At 43.4% G+C, this 21,183-nt stretch overlaps 3 protein-coding genes across 4 annotated transcripts; 2 read left to right on the top strand and 1 right to left on the bottom strand.

Annotated features, from left to right (window-relative positions):
- Positions 1-982: 982 nt before the first annotated feature.
- LOC311129911 (mitochondrial-processing peptidase subunit beta-like) lies at positions 983-5,375 on the top strand. Its single transcript, XM_084162454.1, has 13 exons — positions 983-1,246; positions 1,634-1,771; positions 1,865-1,951; positions 2,056-2,185; positions 2,341-2,539; positions 2,978-3,057; positions 3,304-3,416; positions 3,833-3,976; positions 4,067-4,227; positions 4,398-4,483; positions 4,678-4,766; positions 4,895-4,970; positions 5,287-5,375. Exons 1-13 carry the CDS (start codon positions 1,031-1,033, stop codon positions 5,349-5,351), a joined length of 1,584 nt encoding a protein of 527 aa, XP_084018580.1. The 5' UTR covers positions 983-1,030; the 3' UTR covers positions 5,352-5,375.
- On the bottom strand, positions 4,878-18,516 carry LOC311129910 (dnaJ homolog subfamily C member 2-like). Of its 2 annotated transcripts, none has more exons than XM_084162453.1 (16): positions 18,432-18,516; positions 10,279-10,469; positions 9,746-9,821; positions 9,504-9,602; positions 8,857-9,079; positions 8,403-8,468; positions 7,977-8,068; positions 7,731-7,852; positions 7,461-7,610; positions 7,229-7,317; positions 7,076-7,145; positions 6,792-6,973; positions 6,493-6,593; positions 6,287-6,397; positions 5,943-6,097; positions 4,878-5,609 (listed from the first exon to the last, which is right to left on the bottom strand). In XM_084162453.1, exons 1-16 carry the CDS (start codon positions 18,436-18,438, stop codon positions 5,541-5,543), a joined length of 1,803 nt encoding a protein of 600 aa, XP_084018579.1. In that variant the 5' UTR covers positions 18,439-18,516; the 3' UTR covers positions 4,878-5,540. The 2 variants fall into 2 exon arrangements, with proteins under 2 accessions (XP_084018579.1, XP_084018578.1); XM_084162452.1 differs by lacking the exon at positions 18,432-18,516 and adding an exon at positions 14,343-14,523.
- Positions 14,785-21,178, top strand: LOC311129912 (26S proteasome regulatory subunit 7). The gene is made up of 12 exons (XM_084162455.1): positions 14,785-14,955; positions 15,418-15,455; positions 15,727-15,808; positions 16,034-16,133; positions 16,268-16,399; positions 16,511-16,583; positions 18,836-18,931; positions 19,175-19,339; positions 19,597-19,684; positions 19,937-20,139; positions 20,506-20,602; positions 20,915-21,178. Exons 1-12 carry the CDS (start codon positions 14,883-14,885, stop codon positions 21,070-21,072), a joined length of 1,305 nt encoding a protein of 434 aa, XP_084018581.1. The 5' UTR covers positions 14,785-14,882; the 3' UTR covers positions 21,073-21,178.
- The last annotated feature ends 5 nt before the right edge of the window (positions 21,179-21,183 follow it).

Here is a 21,183-nt window from a genome sequence, read left to right as displayed (position 1 = left end):
TTTGTAAATCCACTACACAATGACCTATCAACATGAAAGTTTTATGGTCATCAAAGACATTACCATGATGAACCTATAGTACCATATATGCTAATGCTAAAAAATACTTTAAAAATCTTCTCATGAACAGATTGACTTCAGATTTGGTATATAGACTCTAATGAATTGCATTAACTAATGGTGTACGCACTTACCTGTAGTGTATTACAGTTTGCGCATTACAATCAATACAATTCCTAAACCTTACCAAATTCACACCATAACACAAGTAACTACTCGATGGACATGCTCAAAGGGATGCATAAGGAGTCAGAGAACAAAAGAGTTTTAAAAAACAATTCTAAAACCACAAATCATATTCAAACCATATTTGGTACGAGTTTAACAAAATAAGTCCTAGAATTCAAAGACGACCGCAAGATACCAATACACTAACGCTGAAAATATTTTACAAATCTTAACATAAACCATTAGTCAAATTCACCCCAGCATAGGTACACTATATATAAACTCAATACATTAAGTAATGACTTTAAGAATGATTACCTGCATTCAAAGATAACCAACCTACAGCATGAGACTAAACTTCACTTGCATCATCCTTGTGGTATTGAGAGATAAACATGTTAATGCTTTCACTGATTGCACATAAAGGAAGATAGATAATAAAGCAAGCACTCTATCATGTAGAAACTAACTGATCCTGTGAACCCCGTTCATTGCTGCTCGCAGCTATATTATTTGAACTTGTTTTTTTATTAACCCATTTCAAGCACATAGGAAATAGACAGACTAAATAAACAATTAGTGTATATATATATTTTAAACAGAACCACCAGGGGAGAGAATGGTAAAACATTATAATAATAAAGTACATTCAAACAAAAACCTTTGAAAAAGTTACTGTCATTCACAGTCTTTTTTATTACTAGAGGAGGAAATGGTTTTCAAGTGTTGTACAATTTCATTCATAAAGATGGTAAACAATTGTTTTCTATTCATACATTTGCAATTATAGCTACATTTGTAAATGTATATTTATGAATATGACATTTTACTAATCGTAATGACATGGCAAATGCCGGTGGGCGTGTTACATGCTCATTATGTCAGCTCACTAAATAATCGCACTTGCGCAATAGCCATGTCACAAATAATCAACATGGCGACGTCCTTACAGCGCCTTACCTCCGCTGGCAGATATCTTGTAAAAAGAAATGTATTGAAGAATAATGTCTTAACCAGGGTAAGTGTCGATATCCAGAAGGGTGACAATTTTATCAGGTAAACCTTGGTAGAGTTATCAATAAGCGGAGACTTAGCTAACTAGCTAAATAAGAGGGATATCCAGGCAGCATTGCCTGTGTTCTGCAGGTCCTGAAGCCTTAACGTTAGATGAAGGTAGTATAATTGAGTGATAATTGACACTGCGTGCGAAATGATCATACAACTTACTTCAAACCAGTAGCATTACCTACATATTTTTTTCATAGTCTAGACTAGAATAAGCTGTAATGCCCAGCCCGGCTGACAATGACAAGTAAAACGTGCAAATGCTATCAACGTTGTCGTGTAGCTAGCTAGTAACGTTAGTAGCTAGTACTATTCACCTTCTCCCCCTCCCTCGTTGCAGTCCATAGTTGGATCACACAGACTATTGGCTACGCAGGCCGCCAACCAAGTGATGTTAAATGTCCCTGAAACCAAGGTTACCACCTTAGAAAATGGACTACGTGTTGCATCCGAGGATTCCGGTCTTTCGACGTGCACAGTGAGTAACAGAGACCCTCCCACTATTAAGTACAATCTGTCTAACTATATAGTAGTGTGCTGAAGTCCGATGTGATGAATTGGTGCCTTGCAGGTTGGTCTCTGGATAGATGCAGGGAGTCGTTACGAGAATGAGAGGAACAATGGTACTGCTCATTTCTTGGAACACATGGCCTTCAAGGTTAGATGACAAGTGCTATATCTACTGCAAATTGCAACCAATGTTCCATTACCAACTTTGATACCTTTTGACATGTCTGTTCATCTGTGATGTGTGACTGGCAGGGTACAAGGAAGCGCTCACAGCTTGACCTGGAGCTGGAGATTGAAAATATGGGGGCCCACCTGAACGCTTACACATCGAGGGAGCAGACTGTGTATTACGCCAAAGCATTCACAAAGGACCTTCCCAGAGGTATGATGACTGACTGTATAGAGATTTGCTCCACTGTCTTGTCACTGAACTGTGTGTGGCCACAGATGGATAGTGGACATTTTGCTTTAAGAAATTAAGAATCTTTGGTGTGGTGGTGTTACAGTTTATAACGCTCCCCCTCCCTTGTCCTCCAGCGGTAGAGATCCTGGCTGACATCATCCAGAACAGCACATTGGGGGGAGCGGAGATCGAGCGAGAGCGAGGGGTCATCCTCCGAGAGATGCAGGAAGTGGAGACCAACCTGCAGGAAGTTGTGTTTGACTACCTCCACGCCACAGCTTATCAAGCCACAGCGCTGGGCAGAACCATCCTGGGCCCTACAGAGAACATCAAGTAGGACTCTTGATCTCACCTGCCTCAGCTGGGCCTGGGTTCATTACGGCACAAAATGGGAAATGTTTTGCAACTGAAAACAAAAATCTGCATTCCTTATTGGGCCAGGAAGCCTATTCCCTCTCGGATTCAGTCAGTTTTCTAACTTTTAGTGCCTAATGAACACAACCCAGCTCAGGAGATGACAATGTTACAGAATGTTAACATAGAAATGTATTATGTAGAACAGGTATGATTGTCTGTCATACTGAACAGGGCATCCGGTTCCAACTGTATTCATTACATTTCTATCTGCAATGTTCTGAATTGCTCACTACTGAATGATACACCCCTAGACTTGGTCATTCCTGTCAACTACTTAACTGTCATCTCAGACCAGTTTGCTTCATAGAAACTACAGGGAATATGCAGTGACATTTCTGCTGTCTGTGTTTATAGAACAATAAACAGAGGAGACCTTGTTGAATACATCACTACTCACTACAAAGGACCGAGAATAGTGTTGGCTGCTGCTGGAGGTAGGTTCTTCGACTCATCTTAAAGGAAAATGCAAAAAATATTCTACTTCATATCCTCTCCAGCACCACCCCAACATCAACATATGTGAAAATGGTGTGTTTGTTTTGTAATAAAGATGTTTCCAATGACATCAAACAATTAGACAATTAATAGGCAATGCCTGCTCACAATTGGTCAAAATCACACAATGCACACTGATGTCATTGAGAAATAGATATTTTGTGCTAACATTGTCTTTCAATCAGGGGTTTCACACAATGAATTGATAGATTTGGCCAAGTACCACTTTGGGAATCTTCCTGCAAGATACAAGGGAGAGGCGCCAACCTTCCCACAATGTGATTTTACAGGAAGTGAGGTGAGATTTAAGGGCCCTTATTGTTTATCTTCAACAGAGGCAAAGTGCACAAACTTGCTCCCTGTGGGCAATGCCATGGTAAGAGTGACTCCGGATTTCACTCTAAAATGTATGTCAAACAACTATGCACAAGGACTACTCTTAACCATTTCCATTTACTTGAACAGTGAAGATGCTAAGTTTGGTAACAGAATGACGGCAAATGGCACAAACGTCATTCTCTTACCAAACTTTGCATTTGAACTGTTCAAGTGTTTCTGTAAAATGTTCAGTGGAAAATGTTCAAAGTAGTCTTTGTGCATAAAGTTATGGTTTAACTTTGCAATAGTTGGTTTTTGTTTGATGTGAAAAATTAGTCACTTACTGTGGAATTTCCCCTAGTATATTGGCCAATTGATTTCATTGTTGTTGGTTAGATCCGGGTTCGTGACGACAAGATGCCCCTGGCACACATTGCCATTGCTGTGGAAGCAGTGGGCTGGTCGCACCCCGATACCATTCCCCTTATGGTGGCAAACACACTCATCGGCAACTGGGACCGCTCCTTTGGTGGGGGTGTGGTAAGTTAAGTTCCCATTCATGTTCCCAGGCATCGGGACTCCTTCCAGGTCGATTCCTCCTCTTACAATTTGTGTATTGACCTTTGCCAGAATCTCTCCAGCAAGCTGGCGCAGATGGCGTGCCAGGGCAACCTGTGCCACAGCTTCCAGTCTTTCAACACCTGTTACACCGACACAGGCCTGTGGGGACTCTACATGGTGTGTGAGCCTGGCACCATCAACGAGATGATGCACTTCACCCAGCTGGAATGGTGAGCCCAGCGGTCACCTGACCAAGCAGTCAAACCAAGCTGGCCTGGTTATGCATCCACCATAGTCGCTGAAAAGGACAATGTGAAAAAAATCTGACCCAGCACAATTTGGGTCAGCACGATAGTGTGAAAAGGGGGTTGCCACTGACATTTACTTTTGTTTACCTCAGGATGTCACTCTGCACTAGCGTTACTGAGAGCGAAGTTGCGAGAGCCAAGAACCTCCTCAAGACAAACATGCTTTTGCATCTTGACGGTAAGGCCACGTGATACACCAATGATCAGGGTTTGAATTACCAATGGACTTTTGGGGGTACCCACCGTTTAACTGCGGGCACATTGACATTTCAATTCTTATGGAGGTATTTAACCAGCCACCCCTGTAATTCAAACCCTGCCAATGATGATCATAATAAATTCAGTGTAAAATCAAATTGACCTTTTTTCTAGGATCCACCCCCATCTGTGAGGACATCGGCAGACAGATGCTTTGTTACAGCCGTAGGATCCCTCTGCATGAACTGGAGGCCAGAATTGATGTGAGTAAATTCTAGTAATGTTTAACACCAAATAATGTAAGCTGTGATTAACATAGCAAAGACACTTGTGGACTGTATTGGGAAATTATTGCAGTGTCTTTATTTGAAATGTTTTATGTCCCTCGAAGGCCATAGATGCAAAGACCATCAAGGACGTGTGTACAAAATACATCTATGACAAATCGCCTGCCATCGCAGCAGTCGGTACGTTGTGATTTTTATTGTTATTGACATCAAGACGAGATTCTAATTCATTCTGTTTACTGGCATTCCCCCCCCTTCCAAATCATAAGGCCATTAGGGGCTGTCAAACAAAAAGTTATGCAATTTCAGCTATAAATATACACATTCTTTTCATTTAAGTTGCCGCAACAATACATACAATATTGCACTCAGTCAAGACTTTACCCAGTCTGCTGTGCTGCTAGGTCAGAACAGTGGAATTGAACTGTTCAAGGTTGACTACTTACAAAACTGTTGTGGTATAAAGAGAATTCAGTACATTTCTCTCTTGTTTCAGGACCAATTGAGCAGCTCCCAGACTACAACCGAATTCGCAGTGGGATGTACTGGATGAGAACCTGAGAATTGGCGCTCTCTTTAGAGACTTAGGAAAGTTAACAGCGAGCAGCCAACTGTACAGTATATAAACATTTCAACTTTTACAAACAGAGTTTAAGTTCTGTGGTTTTTCTTCTAATTTTATTATAAAATAAAGACCAACACAATAACGTTAAAAGAAGAACATAAATTGCCCTTTGTTTGACTCTTCATTCATTTTTTGCCTTTACCACCAACTTGTTCCTGGGCAGCCTTCTTGGCTTTGACCATCTCCACCAGTTCCTGTATTGGAGAGAGAAGAAACTAGCTTTAGGCGGGGATTCAATCCAATCAGCGGTAGATCTGTGTTAGAGCGATCAACATTTAAAAAGGTAATTTCCGATTGAGTCAACATATGCACTATGCAGCATTTACCGTGAATTCGGTCTCCGCAAACGTGGAAACATTGCCTTTAAAAGGTGCATAGTAGACTAAACGCCATCAGATTGTCTCCCGGCCTTCGTATGCTGCGGCTTCTACATGTTTCTGTCACTTATACTGTTCTCTAAATTGTACATACCAAACGGGGATTGAAACCACACAGAAGCACCAATCGTAAAACAAGGCCCAGCTTACCTTATATCTCTTCATACAGTCCTTCTTGGTGCGTCCGGGCACAGCTGCAGCGATCTTCTCCCACCTCTCTGGGGTGCTGACTGGGTAGGTCTTCAAGGCCTGCTCTAGCAGCTTCTGCTCCTCGGTGGTCCAGGATGCAGTGTTGGCTTCAGCACCTGAAGCAGCAATAATTTAAAGAGGAGGACAGTGAGTGGCTACCACTGAAACATGTCCAGAAAGAACCCATAGTCACTCCCCCCCACCCACCCAGGGCCATGGAGTCAATGACAAAAGTACCTTCAGTCATGGGTATAAATCCAATGGGCTTTTGTGCAAGAAAAAATTAACTACTGATCATCACTCACCGTCAAATCTCTCAGAGGGCACTGCGTTGTCCACTGTCTGTGGCACAGCTGCATGCTCTTTGTTGAACTTCTCAAAGGCCTTCTTGTTAATCTCATCTTTCTGCCCAGGTTCTGAAAAAGTGGCAATAAATAGTCTCAAAAGTATTGTTTTGCAGAGAATTACTCGGACAATGATGCCAACATCTGGTGACATGACAGTTGCTCACCAAGCTTTTGTAAGTTCTTGGCTTTGTTGATGACATCTTTGGCTGTCCTTTTGATGCCACTGGTGGAGTGCAAGTTCATGTAGTTGGCAATGACTTCCCATCTACAGGATAGAAAGACAAAAGATGAATCACTTAAAGTAAAAGCATGAAAGCTGCAAGGCCTTCTACACCAGCAGCGAATTCCTTATTCTACATGTGAGAGGCATGCTCATTACATACACACGTATTTTTAGGCATGTTTGTTCTACATATTTCTATTTAAACGTTGTGCCCTGTTGAACGCAGCCCTGGGAGGGTACCTGGCGTTGGTTCCAGCAGGAAACAGGTTGACTGCTTTGATGAGCAGCGGGAGCTCTTCCTCGTTCCAGCCCTTTCCTCCGCCCCCGCCTCCTCCGCTGGCCTGTACAGCAGTGCGGACAGCTTGCCTGGCCTGCACCTCCGCATCCTTCTCCTTCTGCAGCTGGGCATTCACCTCCTGCACCTGTGCATACACATACACACAAAACAATGTCAGTGGTACAGAGGTTAGCCATGTACCATATTTACACCCAGTCATCATGCGGTGCCGTGGTGCTGTCTATACCTGCTTCTCCACCGCTACCTTGGCCTCCTCCTTTGAACCCGATGCCAATGCCTCATTCAGGGATTGCAGACTGAAGAAAAAGAGATTAGCCGTATTGAGTCAAACTCCAGACTTGTATGAAGTATTACCACTAAGGCAATTTCAATCCTTTACCTTACAAGCTCCAAACGGTCACAAAGTTTCTCCACATCTTCCATCATTTTCACACTGTCAGATTCATTGTCACCAAAGTAATTCCAGTTCTTCAGGGGAAAACAAAACACAGACATGAGGACAGGAAAATACTAAGATGAGTTGGGTAACTTAAACAGCATTACAATCTTGCCCACAAATCAGCAAATGTTAATGAATTCCCTGAAGAGAGGACACCCCATGCAAGCAGCACCTTGCAAGTTGTCCGGAGTTTCTGCCTCTCTTTCTTGATGGCCTTCTTTTGGATCTCCTTCTCCTTCTTGGCCTGCTGGGCGACCAGTTTGGCCTCCTCTTCCTCCTTCTCTTTGGCCAGCCGTGCTGCCTCCAGCTCTGCCTGCCGAGCCTGGACCAACACAGTCAGAAACGCATTGAAGTCTACGCAGAAACAATCTGGACACAACTAAAACCCAAAGGTCAGAGGCAAGAATAAAACAAAATGGCCGTTGTAATGAGTCTGACTGACCTTCTCCTTCTCCTCCTGCTCTTTCCTCTTGGCGTCCACTTTAGCCTTCTTCTCATTCTCCTTCCTGGCCTTCTCGTCCTCTTTGAATTTCTTTATCCTGGGATCAAGGCTGTAGGCCGTGTCTTTCAACAGAAACGCACCCAAATAGTGTCATTCCATGAACCCATCTGCCAGGTATTTCAGTTTGAGGTTAGTCATTTTCTATTGTTCATGTAAGAACAAGTATGCATGTCTAGTGGGCCTTACCAACAAGTGTCCGTAGTCTATTCATCTCTTCCTTCTTCCTGGTGGCTCTGGCTGCACGATTCTGCTTTTCAATCCATCTCCTCTCATCACGACTGAATTCAACAGATGAAAGCATACATATCAAACAGTACTGAGAATGGAAGACACCGGCAGCCTAGCGGTTAAGAGCGTTGTGCGAGTAACCGAAAGGTCCCTGGTTCGAATCCCTGAGCCAACTAGGTGATAAATCTGGCTGTGTGCACTTGAGCAAGGCACTTAACCCTAATTTGCTCAAGGAGGCACCGTACTACTACGTCGGACTGTGTAGAACACATTTCACTGCTCCTATGTGACAATAAAACATATACAGTATATAAAACATAAATGTAAAGACAATGGCATTCCACGAGTTGCCGGTGCTCCTTCCCATGTTCTGATATTACTCACCATTCTGCCTTGTCCTTTTCCTCTTCATCCAAATAAGAAAACTCTCTCCATGAGTCAAAGTTGTACCTTGATTGAGATTATGAACGGGAAACGTAAGAAGTTCACATTTCAAATGAACAAGAAATATCAAATCATTGTGAGAAGTTGCTATACACTGCATGTCTAAAATCAGTTCCAAATTCAGAAGTCTTTGCTTGAAAGGATGGATGATACGGACAGTAGTTCCCTTGTAGTTAAAAGTTTAAACTTAAAGGGATTTTCCGCACAATTACATTATCCAGAGCGACTTACAAATTGGTGCATTAAACTTATGATAGCCAGTGGGACAACCACTTTTATTTATTTTTATGGGGGGTGGGGGAAGAAGGATTACTTTATACTATTCCAGGTATTCCTTAAAGAGGTAGGGTTTTAAGTATCTCCGCTGATGATGGCCAGTGACGGTCTTACTTACCAAACAGAATAAAAATTATCCACCTCCTCAAAAGAGGAATCCATAGTTCCAAGTTTGGGTACGTGTTTTTTGGAAGACCACCGGGCATTTCTCTCAAAAACGGGAGCATACGCCTCAAAGAAGTTATCTTTGCCTTCGCCCTTTGAGGGCACAGCGTTGTCAAAGGTAGGATCTACACTGTCAAATGCTCTTCGCTTCACAGGATCTGACAGAATTTCTATAGCTGGTATGAGACAAAAACACACAAATATTATTGTTAGTAGGAGCTGAAACAGAACGTTTAGCCTCATATGATCTCGGTTGGAGAGGCTGGAGCAGAGGGCAGCCGCAGTGCCCAACTAACTGTTTAGTGGGTTAAGTTTCTTGCTCAAGGGAACATCAGCAGTAGGTGGCACCTACGATATTGATGCCAGCAACCCTCTGGTAAAACAATACTATATTTCATACTATATCATTGTTTTTGTATATAGAGGGAGTATTGTGAGGTATAACACCTATATAACAGACATTTATCCATAGGGACTTATTTTTTTAGTATGTGCATGTGATCCCTGCGAGAATTGAACCCACTATGACCTTGGCATTGCTGGCGCCATGCCTATCAACTGAACCAACTTGAGGCAGACAACGTTTTTCAATGTCCTTACCTTTAGTTATACAGGTGAAGTAGTCACCGTCTCCTTCTACAATCTGCTCTCCCGCAGCTTTCCTTTTGTCAGGGTGATGCTTCAACACCATAGCCTTGTCTGTTGAAAATCATTAGACTTAATATACTGTGGTAAAAAAGCTGCTATTCTAATGAACTCTGGAAGTAATGCCAGAGAAACTTTATGGTCAACCAATACAATGTAGTTCAGAAGACGACCACAACACAAATGGAAATACTCACGGGCAGCTTTGATTTGTTTCTGTGTCGCCTTGTACCTCATATGAGCCAGTCCAAGGACAGCATAGTGATCTTGATTCTGAAAAGAGAAACGCCAAGGGGGAAGACATCCTTTACTACGTACTCCAAAAGTAGAATGCAATACAATGTTCCTAACGATTCTGAAGTGAGGTCCCACTGATATAACATCTAACTCAAAAAAATTTATGAGCATGGCCTTATTTCTATTACAGCATATTTTTTGAGTGTCATTCACATTCCATTCACCCAGCAAAATACAACAATTTTCCCCATACCCATCATGAGGTTGCTACAACAGGTCGAGAGAAAAATTTGAGTAATCCAGCGTGACACATTCAATAGCGCCTTGCACATTTATTGCCTGCATTTAGCTAATCTAGGGTGTAATCATTAGTCCAACAGTTGCAAACAAGAGTTTCTATTGGACAGACTCAGGTATGTTTATCCCCGTTTCATTTGCTTCCATTTAAGAAATGTTTTTCAACAGTCAGTGGAATGAATACACCCCTGACTACCTTCCAGTCTTTGGGGTCCAGTGTTCTCAGCAGGGGGAAATCCTCCAGCTGCAGCTCTTCATCCTCGGATTCCTCAGACAGCTCCTCCTCTTCCTCAAGCTCCTGGAAAGAGGCCGATATATTCCTGTTCCTCCTCTTCAGAAAGGCCTCGAACCACCGACCAACAGGTTCCACCTCGATCTGCACTGAGGCTGAGGGAGGGGGAGAGAGAGGAGGGCAACCATTATCCCCTCCATCTGGCTGCATTCTCTCTCTCTGAGAATAACATTCTGCAACCTATCAATGTTGAGAGGTAAGTACCAAACACCTCAATATCCCAAAACCCTGAAAGATACAGAGAACCTTCTAAATCAACAGTATTTATTGACCAATCTAACAACTTCAATTCCCTTGTGCACAAAACATACATTTTGTATGAGTAAGTGTAGGCTAGGACTGTCAAATATCCTTTAATAAGTTGAGTGGTGTCACAAAAATATACAGTGGGGGAAAAAAGTGTTTAGTCAGCCACCAATTGTGCAAGTTCTCCCACTTAAAAAGATGAGGCCTGTAATTTTCATCATAGGTACACGTCAACTATGACAGACAAAATGAGAAAAAAAATTCCAGAAAATCACATTGTAGGATTTTTAATGAATTTATTTGCAAATTATGGCGGAAAATAAGTATTTGGTTCTCAATACTTTGTTATATACCCTTTGTTGGCAATGACACAGGGCAAACGTTTTCTGTAAGTCTTCACAAGGTTTTCACACACTGTTGCAAGGAGGTTTTCACTAAAAATCTCACACGATACATGGCCCCATTCATTCTTTCCTTTACACGGATCAGTCGTCCTGGTCCCTTTGCAGAAAAACAGCCCCAAAGCATGATGTTTCCACCCCCATGCTTCACAGTAGGTATGGTGTTCTTTGGATGCAACTCAGCATTCTTTGTCCTCCAAACACGACGAGTTGAGTTTTTACCAAAAAGTTCTATTTTGGTTTCATCTGACCATATGACATTCTCCCAATCCTCTTCTGGATCATCCAAATGCACTCTAGCAAACTTCAGACGGGCCTGGACATGTACTGACTTAAGCAGGGGGACACGTCTGGCACTGCAGGATTTGAGTCCCTGGCGGCGTAGTGTGTTACTGATGGTAGGCTTTGTTACTTTGGTCCCAGCTCTCTGCAGGTCATTCACTAGGTCCCCCCGTGTGGTTCTGGGATTTTTGCTCACCGTTCTTGTGATCATTTTGACCCCACGGGGTGAGATCTTGCGTGGAGCCCCAGATCGAGGGAGATTATCAGTGGTCTTGTATGTCTTCCATTTCCTAATAATTGCTCCCACAGTTGATTTCTTCAAACCAAGCTGCTTACCTATTGCAGATTCAGTCTTCCCAGCCTGGTGCAGGTCTACAATTTTGTTTCTGGTGTCCTTTGACAGCTCTTTGGTCTTGGCCATAGTGGAGTTTGGAGTGTGACTGTTTGAGGTTGTGGACAGGTGTCTTTTATAATGATAACAAGTTCAAACAGGTGCCATTAATACAGGTAACGAGTGGAGGACAGAGGAGCCTCTTAAAGAAGAAGGTACAGGTCTGTGAGAGCCAGAAATCTTGCTTGTTTGTAGGTGACCAAATACTTATTTTCCACCATAATTTGCAAATAAATATATTTAAAATCCTACAATGTGATTTTCAGGAAAAAAAATCTCAATTTGTCTGTCATAGTTGACGTGTACCTATGATGAAAATTACAGGCCTCATCTTTTTAAGTGGGAGAACTTGCACAATTGGTGGCTGACTAAATACTATTTTCCCCCACTGTATATACACTGCTCAAAAAAATAAAGGGAACACTTAAACAACACAATGTAACTCCAAATCAATCACACTTCTGTGAAATCAAACTGTCCACTTAGGAAGCAACACTGATTGACAATAAATTTCACATGCTGTTGTGCAAATGGAATAGACAACAGGTGGAAATTATAGGCAATTAGCAAGACACCCCCAATAAAGGACTGGTTTTGCAGGTGGTGACCACAGACCACTTCTCAGTTCCTATGCTTCCTGGCTGATGTTTTGGTCACTTTTGAATGCTGGCGGTGCTTTCACTCTAGTGGTAGCATGAGACGGAGTCTACAACCCACACAAGTGGCTCAGGTAGTGCAGCTCATCCAGGATGGCACATCAATGCGAGCTGTGGCAAGAAGGTTTGCTGTGTCTGTCAGCGTAGTGTCCAGAGCATGGAGGCGCTACCAGGAGACAGGCCAGTACATCAGGAGACGTGGAGGAGGCCGTAGGAGGGCAACAACCCAGCAGCAGGACATTTTACATTTACATTACATTTTAGTCATTTAGCAGAAGCTCTTATCCAGAGCGACTTACAGTTAGTGAGTGCATACATTATAATTTTTTATTTTGCATACTGGCCCCCCGTGGGAATCGAACCCACAACCCTGGCGTTGCAAACGCCATGCTCTACCAACTGAGCTACATCCCTGCCGGCCATTCCCTCCCCTACCCTGGACGACGCTGGGCCAATTGTGTGCCGCCCTATGGGTCTCCCGGTCACGGCCGGCTACGACAGAGGACTGCTACCTCCGCCTTTGTGCAAGGAGGAGCACTGCCAGAGCCCTGCAAAATGACCTCCAGCAGGCCACAAATGTGCATGTGTCTGCTCAAACGGTCAGAAACAGACTCCATGAGGGTGGTATGAGGGCCCTACGTCCACAGGTGGGGGTTGTGCTTACAGCCCAACACCGTGCAGGACGTTTGGCATTTGCCAGAGAACACCAAGATTGGCAAATTCGCCACTGGCGCCCTGTGCTCTTCACAGATGAAAGCAGGTTCACACTGAGCACGTGACAGATGTGACAGAGTCTGGAGACGCCGTGGAGAACGTTCTGCTGCCTGCAACATCCTCCAGCATGACCGGTGTGGGGTGGCATTTCTTTGGGGGGCCGCACAGCCCTCCATGTGCTCGCCAGAGGTAGCCTGACTGCCATTAGGTACAGAGATCAGATCCTCAGACCCCTTGTGAGACCATATGCTGGTGCGGTTGGCCCTGGGTTCCTCCTAATGCAAGACAATGCTAGACCTCATGTGGCTGGAGTGTGTCAGCAGTTCCTGCAAGAGGAAGGCATTGATGCTATGGACTGGCCCGCCCGTTCCCCAGACCTGAATCCAATTGAGCACATCTGGGACATCATGTCTCGCTCCATCCACCAACGCCACGTTGCACCACAGACTGTCCAGGAGTTGGCGGATGCTTTAGTCCAGGTCTGGGAGGAGATCCCTCAGGAGACCATCCGACACCTCATCAGGAGCATGCCCAGGCATTGTAGGGAGGTCATACAGGCACGTGGAGGCCACACACACTACTGAGCCACATTTTGACTTGTTTTAAAGACATTACATCAAAGTTGGATCAGCCTGTAGTGTGGTTTTCCACTTTAATTTTGAGGGTGACTCCAAATCCAGACCTCCATGGGTTGATACATTTGATTTCCATTGATAATTTGTGTGATTTTGTTGTCAGCACATTCAACTATGTAAAGAAAAAAGTATTTAATAAGATTATTTCATTCATTCAGATCTAGGATGTTATTTTAGTGTTCCCTTTATTTTTTTGAGCAATGTACATACATACATATATATACACACACACATTTCCACAAATTAACCCAATAATTGCCATGGTAAGTGTTATAGCTAGCCATGTGGGCTACAGTAAATGTGCCCTAACATTTTATGAACAAATCTGTGCAGCAGGTGCCTTTATTCAAAACTAAGATTCAGCAACAGCAAACAATTGCACAAGATCAATTCTGTCTCTCTCCTTAGTCATTTAGCTAGTTAGCGTAACAATTTTCCTAGATAGTAACGTTAGCTAGCTAGTTACAATTATTATATTAACAATATGAATTAAATAACACTTCATACTAGTATGAGATAGCTAGCTAATGTTATCTGTTCTCTGATATACCGGTAGTTAACTAGCATAGTTGGTTGCTAGCTAGCTGCATGATAGCGAATTGTGTCAGTATCAGCAGTATTTTCACTCTCATTCAATGCTTACCAGCAATGGCATTACAGTAGACGACTGTAACATCCTCTTCCAACGCTTCTATTAGCATCTTGGAAACGTCTGCTATAACATTCAGCTGTGAAATGTATTCAGTTAAATGTTTTCTAAAGTGCTAGTATGTCGCCCGGTTTTTCAGTGCACCACATGGGCCTGCTTTTACAGGTGCCTTACTGGGTAGAGCTGGCCTTACACTCTTATAATTCCGAAATCACACATAGGATACCTTATGTTTAGTTCCTAAAGAATAATTTGCAATTTCAGAGACGATCTTCTCACAAACGACTGTTATACTAGTATTAAGTATGTCGCTTGAACATGGTAAGAATATTCATACATTTGAACAGATATTTGTTGTATAAAAAATATATATAAAAACTTTGGAACATTATGACAAGGGTTCGTCAAATAAAGGTCAGACCCCCATTTCCGGTCAATTGTGCACAGCGGAAGTATCAAACCTGCTGTGTAATCCTTGTTGTGCTGAAGCACAACATTTTCTAGTAAAACTTTATACACAGAATAACATTAGCAATGCCAGATTATTTGGGAGGCGATCAAAGGAAAATCAAAGATGTCAAAGAAGAGGAGGATAAACCTATCAGATGTATGTGATGAGATTTTTGAGAACCACTGTTTATTAGCTAACGTTAGCTAGCTAGGTCAGTACGACAGTTAGCCAGCTAGGATGGGTAATTTAAGTCATGCACTGTGAATAATTTAACAAAGCTAGTTAGTTAATAACAATATGAGCTAGATAGGTACTTAACAAAAATCAAACAAGCCAAGGTGTTACGTGATCATTACGAGTAGCTTAATATAATTAGTTAGCTAGCTCTATAGCTAGTTATCTAGCCAGGGCTAACGTTAGCTAGCCCTGGCTAATGAACAATTTGCAATTGTTTTAGTTTTGGAAACATGTCACAGTGGGCTCTTTAAATTGTGATCAATTATGCCTGGAAGTAAAGACAAGCTGTTATAATAATCAAATTTGCCGATTTAATAGCTATGAATTGGTTGTTCGTGAATGTTATGTAAATTCAAATTGAAATGTGTTTTTGCTCTCCAGCTTTGGATGAAGGAGACATTGCCTTATTGAAAACTTATGTAAGTATCAGCTAGGCTATACCTGTACATGAATTGATTGCTATGTTAAATCGTGTAGGCCTAGCGGTAATCATAATGACCCCTGTGATGAGAAAATGTTGTCTGATGGTGTAGGGCAGGCCTATTCATTCCCAGTTATTACCTATTGATTAAAGGTTGATTATCACTGATTGAAATGACATTATCTGCTATAACAACTACATAGCCTACATTCACTGAAAAATATGCAATTCTTTGTGACTGACATCTTTGTATTGCTGGTTATGTACAGGGCCAGAGCACCTACTCCAGACAGATTAAGCAAGTGGAAGATGACATCCAAAACCTGCTCAAGAAGATCAATGAACTAACCGGTAGGTTGAAATGTGATTATATGTGACATCCATGTGCATTATAGCTCATTAAACATTTACTGTATATTGAATAGGGATTACATTGATTATTCTACCCTCCCATAATGCTTGAAATATTTAGAATGTGACAGTTTTCATAGTGATATCAGAACACATCTGTTGTTTGTTGCTTTCAAGTCTGACAGATAGCTGAGGTTAGTACACATACGCTATCTAACATTGCAGGCATTAAGGAATCGGACACTGGCCTGGCTCCTCCTGCACTATGGGATCTGGCTGCAGACAAACAGACTCTGCAGAGCGAGCAGCCTCTGCAGGTGGCAAGGTATGGCGCACTTATCTCACCGGATTCATTTTCAATAGATTTCACTGTCTTTGAAAACAATGGATCTTTTAAATTAGGTTTTGTTTTCTAGTTTGAGCAAACACCCACATGCTTGTTGTATTTTGTTGTGGCAGATGCACGAAGATCATCAACGCTGACTCTGAAGACCCAAAGTACATAATCAATGTGAAGCAGTTTGCCAAGTTTGTGGTGGACCTGAGTGACCAGGTGGCCCCCACTGACATAGAGGAGGGTATGAGAGTCGGGTAAGGATGAGGGCGATATCTCTTACTCCAATAAGAACCACGTTTGCTGATGTCCAAAATTGCGTTGGTACAGTATATTGTTGGATACTTAAGTCTCCCGTGTTTTTTCAGTGTGGATAGAAACAAGTACCAGATCCACATTCCTCTGCCTCCCAAGATTGACCCCACTGTCACTATGATGCAGGTAAGTGTAACACAACAGCTTGATTTCAGTTCAAGATCTGTCCTCCTCCCGCCCCGTGTAGCTCAGTTGGTAGAGCATGGCGCTTGCAACGCCAGGGTTGTGGGTTCGTTTCCCACGGGGGGCCAGTATGAAAAATGTACAGTGAGGGAAAAAAGTATTTGATCCCCTGCTGATTTTGTATGTTTGTCCACTGACAAAGACATGATCAGTCTATAATTTTAATGGTAGGTTTATTTGAACAGTGAGAGACAGAATAACAACAACAAAATCCAGAAAAACGCATGTCAAAAATGTTATGAATTGATTTGCATTTTAATGAGGGAAATAAGTATTTGACCCCTCTGCAAAACATGACTTAGTAATTGGTGGCAAAACCCTTGTTGGCAATCACAGAGGTCAGACGTTTCTTGTAGTTGGCCACCAGGTTTGCAGGGATTTTTTCCCACTCCTCTTTGCAGATCTTCTCCAAGTCATTAAGGTTTTGAGGCTGACGTTTGGCAACTCGAACCTTCAGCTCCCTCCACATATTTTCTATGAGATTAAGGTCTGGAGACTGGCTAGGCCACTCCAGGACCTTAATGTGCTTCTTCTTGAGCCACTCCTTTGTTGCCTTGGCCGTGTGTTTTGGGTCATTGTCATGCTGGAATACCCATCCACGACCCATTTTCCATGCCCTGGCTGAGGGAAGGAGGTTCTCACCCAAAATGTGACAGTACATGGCCCCGTCCATCGTCCCTTTGATGCGGTGAAGTTGTCCTGTCCCCTTAGCAGAAAAACACCCCCAAAGCATAATGTTTCCACCTCCATGTTTGACGGTGGGGATGGTGTTCTTGGGGTCATAGGCAGCATTCCTCCTCCTCCAAACACGGCGAGTTGAGTTGACGCCAAAGAGCTCCATTTTGGTCTCATCTGACCACAACACTTTCACCCAGTTCTCCTCTGAATCATTTAGATGTTCATTGGCAAACTTCAGACGGGCCTGTATATGTGCTTTCTTGAGCAGGGGGACCTTGTGGGCGCTGCAGGATTTCAGTCCTTCACGGCGTAGTGTGTTACCAATTGTTTTCTTGGTGACTATGGTCCCAGCTGCCTTGAGATCATTGACAAGATCCTCCTGTGTAGTTCTGGGCTGATTCCTCACCGTTCTCATGATCATTGCAACTCCACAAGGTGAGATCTTGCATGGAGCCCCAGGCCGAGGGAGATTGACAGTTCTTTTGTGTTTCTTCCATTTGTGAATAATCGCACCAACTGTTGTCACCTTCTCACCAAGCTGCTTGGCGATGGTCTTGTAGCCAATTCCAGCCTTGTGTAGGTCTACAATCTTGTCCCTGACATCCTTGGAGAGCTCTTTGGTCTTGGCCATGGTGGAGAGTTTGGAATCTGATTGATTGATTGCTTCTGTGGACAGGTGTCTTTTCTACAGGTATCAAGCTGAGATTAGGAGCACTCCCTTTAAGAGTGTGCTCCTAATCTCAGCTCGTTACCTGTATAAAAGACACCTGGAAGCCAGAAATCTTTCTGATTGAGAGGGGGTCATACTTATTTCCCTCATTAAAATGCAAATCAATTTATAACATTTTTGACATGCGTTTTTCTGGATTCTTTTGTTGTTATTCTATCTCTCACTGTTCAAATAAACCTACCATTAAAATTATAGACTGATCATGTCTTTGTCAGTGGACAAATGTACAAAATCAGCAGGGGATCAAATACTTTTTTCCCTCACTGTACATTTTTCATACTGGCCCCCCGTGGGAAACGAACTGTATGCCCTCACTAACTGTAAGTCGCTCTGGATAAGAGCGTCTGCTAAATGACTCAAATGTAAATTAAAATGTTTCCTACCCTTCATCTGCACCAATTGGAAAAAGTACTTGACAGGTGAAAACAATATGGTGGAAGCTCATCCTTAGGTTGGCTTTCACCTGGTCACCGCTTTCAGATCAGTGCAATGAAGGCCAACATCTGTTTTGAGAAATGGGTTTGATTCATTAGGGCACACAGTGGGAAAACATTTTGCAACAGAAAAAAGTTTAATTGTACAAGTTCTGGGGTGTAATCATTAGCCCAAAACTTTTTTGCAACGGAAACTGTTACTCAGTTTGGTTCCTAGGGAAGACACCTCAAGTAGTGCCTCCCTGTTTGTCAGTTTTCTTCTGCTTGGTGCCTAATGTTTATGACCATGGCCTGAAATAAGGATGCTTGTCAACGTATTGTAGCTACCTGAACTCCCTGTCTCTGTCCACCAGGTGGAGGAGAAGCCTGATGTGACCTACAGTGACGTGGGTGGATGTAAAGAGCAGATTGAGAAGCTCAGGGAGGTGGTGGAGACCCCACTGCTCCACGTAAGTGTTCCATTAACTTGTCATTCAGAATCACTCTACCCAATATCACAAAATATGTATAAACTATACATTCGTGACATTTAAATCAGAAAGTTTCAACAAATAAGGCAATAAAAACATAGGTGAGTGTCCTCAGACTTCCTGCATTTGTGGCAGGGTTATTAGACATCTTGTACACTTAAAACATATTGCATACTTTGTACCTTTGCTGATGTCTCCTCTCATTCTCCGTTCTGCTTTCAGCCCGAGAGGTTTGTCAATCTGGGTATTGAACCCCCCAAGGGGGTGCTGCTGTTCGGCCCGCCCGGCACAGGTAAAACCCTGTGTGCCAGAGCCGTGGCCAACCGGACCGATGCCTGCTTCATCAGGGTCATCGGCTCAGAGCTGGTCCAGAAATACGTTGGAGAGGTGAGTCACAATGATGTAGGGTGAAGTTGCCCCTAGACACTGATCTTGGGTCAGTTTCCCCCAATAATGGTTAGGGTTGGAGGAGGGGAAGCTGATCCTAGATCTGTACATAGGCGAAACTTCAACCCGGAGCGAGTCGCAATCAAGTTGTATTGAATTGATTTGAGAACTCAGGATGATGGAGAATAAACCCAAGAATGTGGTCCTGAATCTGTATGAGCTTACCTTGCTCTCTCTGCTTTGTCTCTATTCCTCAGGGTGCCAGAATGGTGCGGGAGCTTTTCGAGATGGCCAGGACCAAGAAGGCGTGCCTCATCTTCTTCGATGAAATTGACGCTATTGGGGGTCAGCACTAAAACAATAAAACTTGTTTAAACCGATTTAAATGCAAGAAGACTCTGTAAAATAACACAGATCTATGCATTTCACAAGAAGTGGTAGTAAGTAGCCTTGTCCGAGCCAGAACAGTCCATAGGGCAGGAAGCAGCTTGATGTTCAAGTGCACCCCTGGACAGGATGCTCGTCTTGTCACCAGAAATAGTAGCCCTGTCTGTTTTTGAGCCTCGCCTTACATGTGGGTTGCGTCTTGTCCTGTAGGGGCCCGTTTTGACGACGGAGCCGGTGGGGACAATGAGGTCCAGAGAACCATGCTGGAGCTTATCAACCAGCTGGACGGCTTCGACCCCAGGGGGAACATAAAGGTCCTGATGGCCACCAACCGGCCCGACACCCTGGACCCTGCCCTCATGAGGCCCGGGCGACTGGACAGGAAGATTGAGTTCAGCCTGCCAGACCTGGAGGTGAGTACCATGCCTGATTAGAACGGGCCTAACTCTGACTCCTCTCTGAGTCTAGTCCTTAATGGCACCCTATTCCCTTTGGACCTTGGTCAAAAGTAGTGCACTATATTAGGGAATAGTGTGCCACTTGGAACGTAGCCTCTGACTCTTCTCGGATTTGCTGAATATGCAGAGTAGATTAGAAAATCAAAAAGCTGGTAATAAATGTAAAGATGAATGAGTAGCGAATTAAGTTAGCTTCCGACAATAACTCCTACTGAATAAATAGTAAACGAGATTGATATGAGATTCGATTGAGATGTACTCCTCAATATGAATATAGAGTTGCGCTGGCAGTGTGGTAAAGGACGAGGTGTTGTGTTTCAGGGTCGTACTCACATCTTCAAGATCCACGCCCGCTCCATGAGCGTAGAGCGAGACATCCGCTTCGAGCTGCTGGCTCGTCTCTGTCCCAACAGCACAGGTAAGATGACCTGACACCATGTTGTTCAGTATCCATGTTGTTCCGGTGATGCGACACAAGGGGGCGCCACTGCATTGTTTTTAGTATTTGACTTCATGTAAGAGGTAGGTTGTGTTCCAATTACCCTTCACTGCAGCCCAATGATGGGCTCCAACCATGTTGCCCACACGCTGTCAAGCCTCTTCATATCAGCGTGGATTAATTGCTCATCTTACACACATAATGAGTACATATTTGGGATGCAAGGTGATTCTGCACAGTCCGACTGCAATGTAATAAATCTCAAACACGCACACCGTTTTGTCCTATCAGGTGCAGAGATTCGCAGCGTGTGCACGGAGGCGGGCATGTTCGCCATCCGCGCCCGCCGGAAGATTGCCACAGAGAAGGACTTCCTGGAGGCGGTCAACAAGGTCATCAAGTCCTACGCCAAGTTCAGCGCCACCCCGAGATACATGACCTACAACTAAGCAATGCTGTCTGCACCTGGGCTTGTTTCCCAAGGGGCTGGGGAGGAGAGTCGATTATAATTTTCTGTCATTTGTCATTCAACATTAAAGTTTATTCCAGTTTGGATGTTT

Source organism: Coregonus lavaretus (genome assembly GCF_964263955.1).
Source record: "Coregonus lavaretus genome assembly, chromosome: 5".
Lineage (NCBI taxonomy): Eukaryota > Metazoa > Chordata > Actinopteri > Salmoniformes > Salmonidae > Coregonus > Coregonus lavaretus.
The sequence above is the reverse complement of the archived record's forward strand: the minus strand, read 5'-3'. Positions and strand labels throughout refer to the sequence as shown.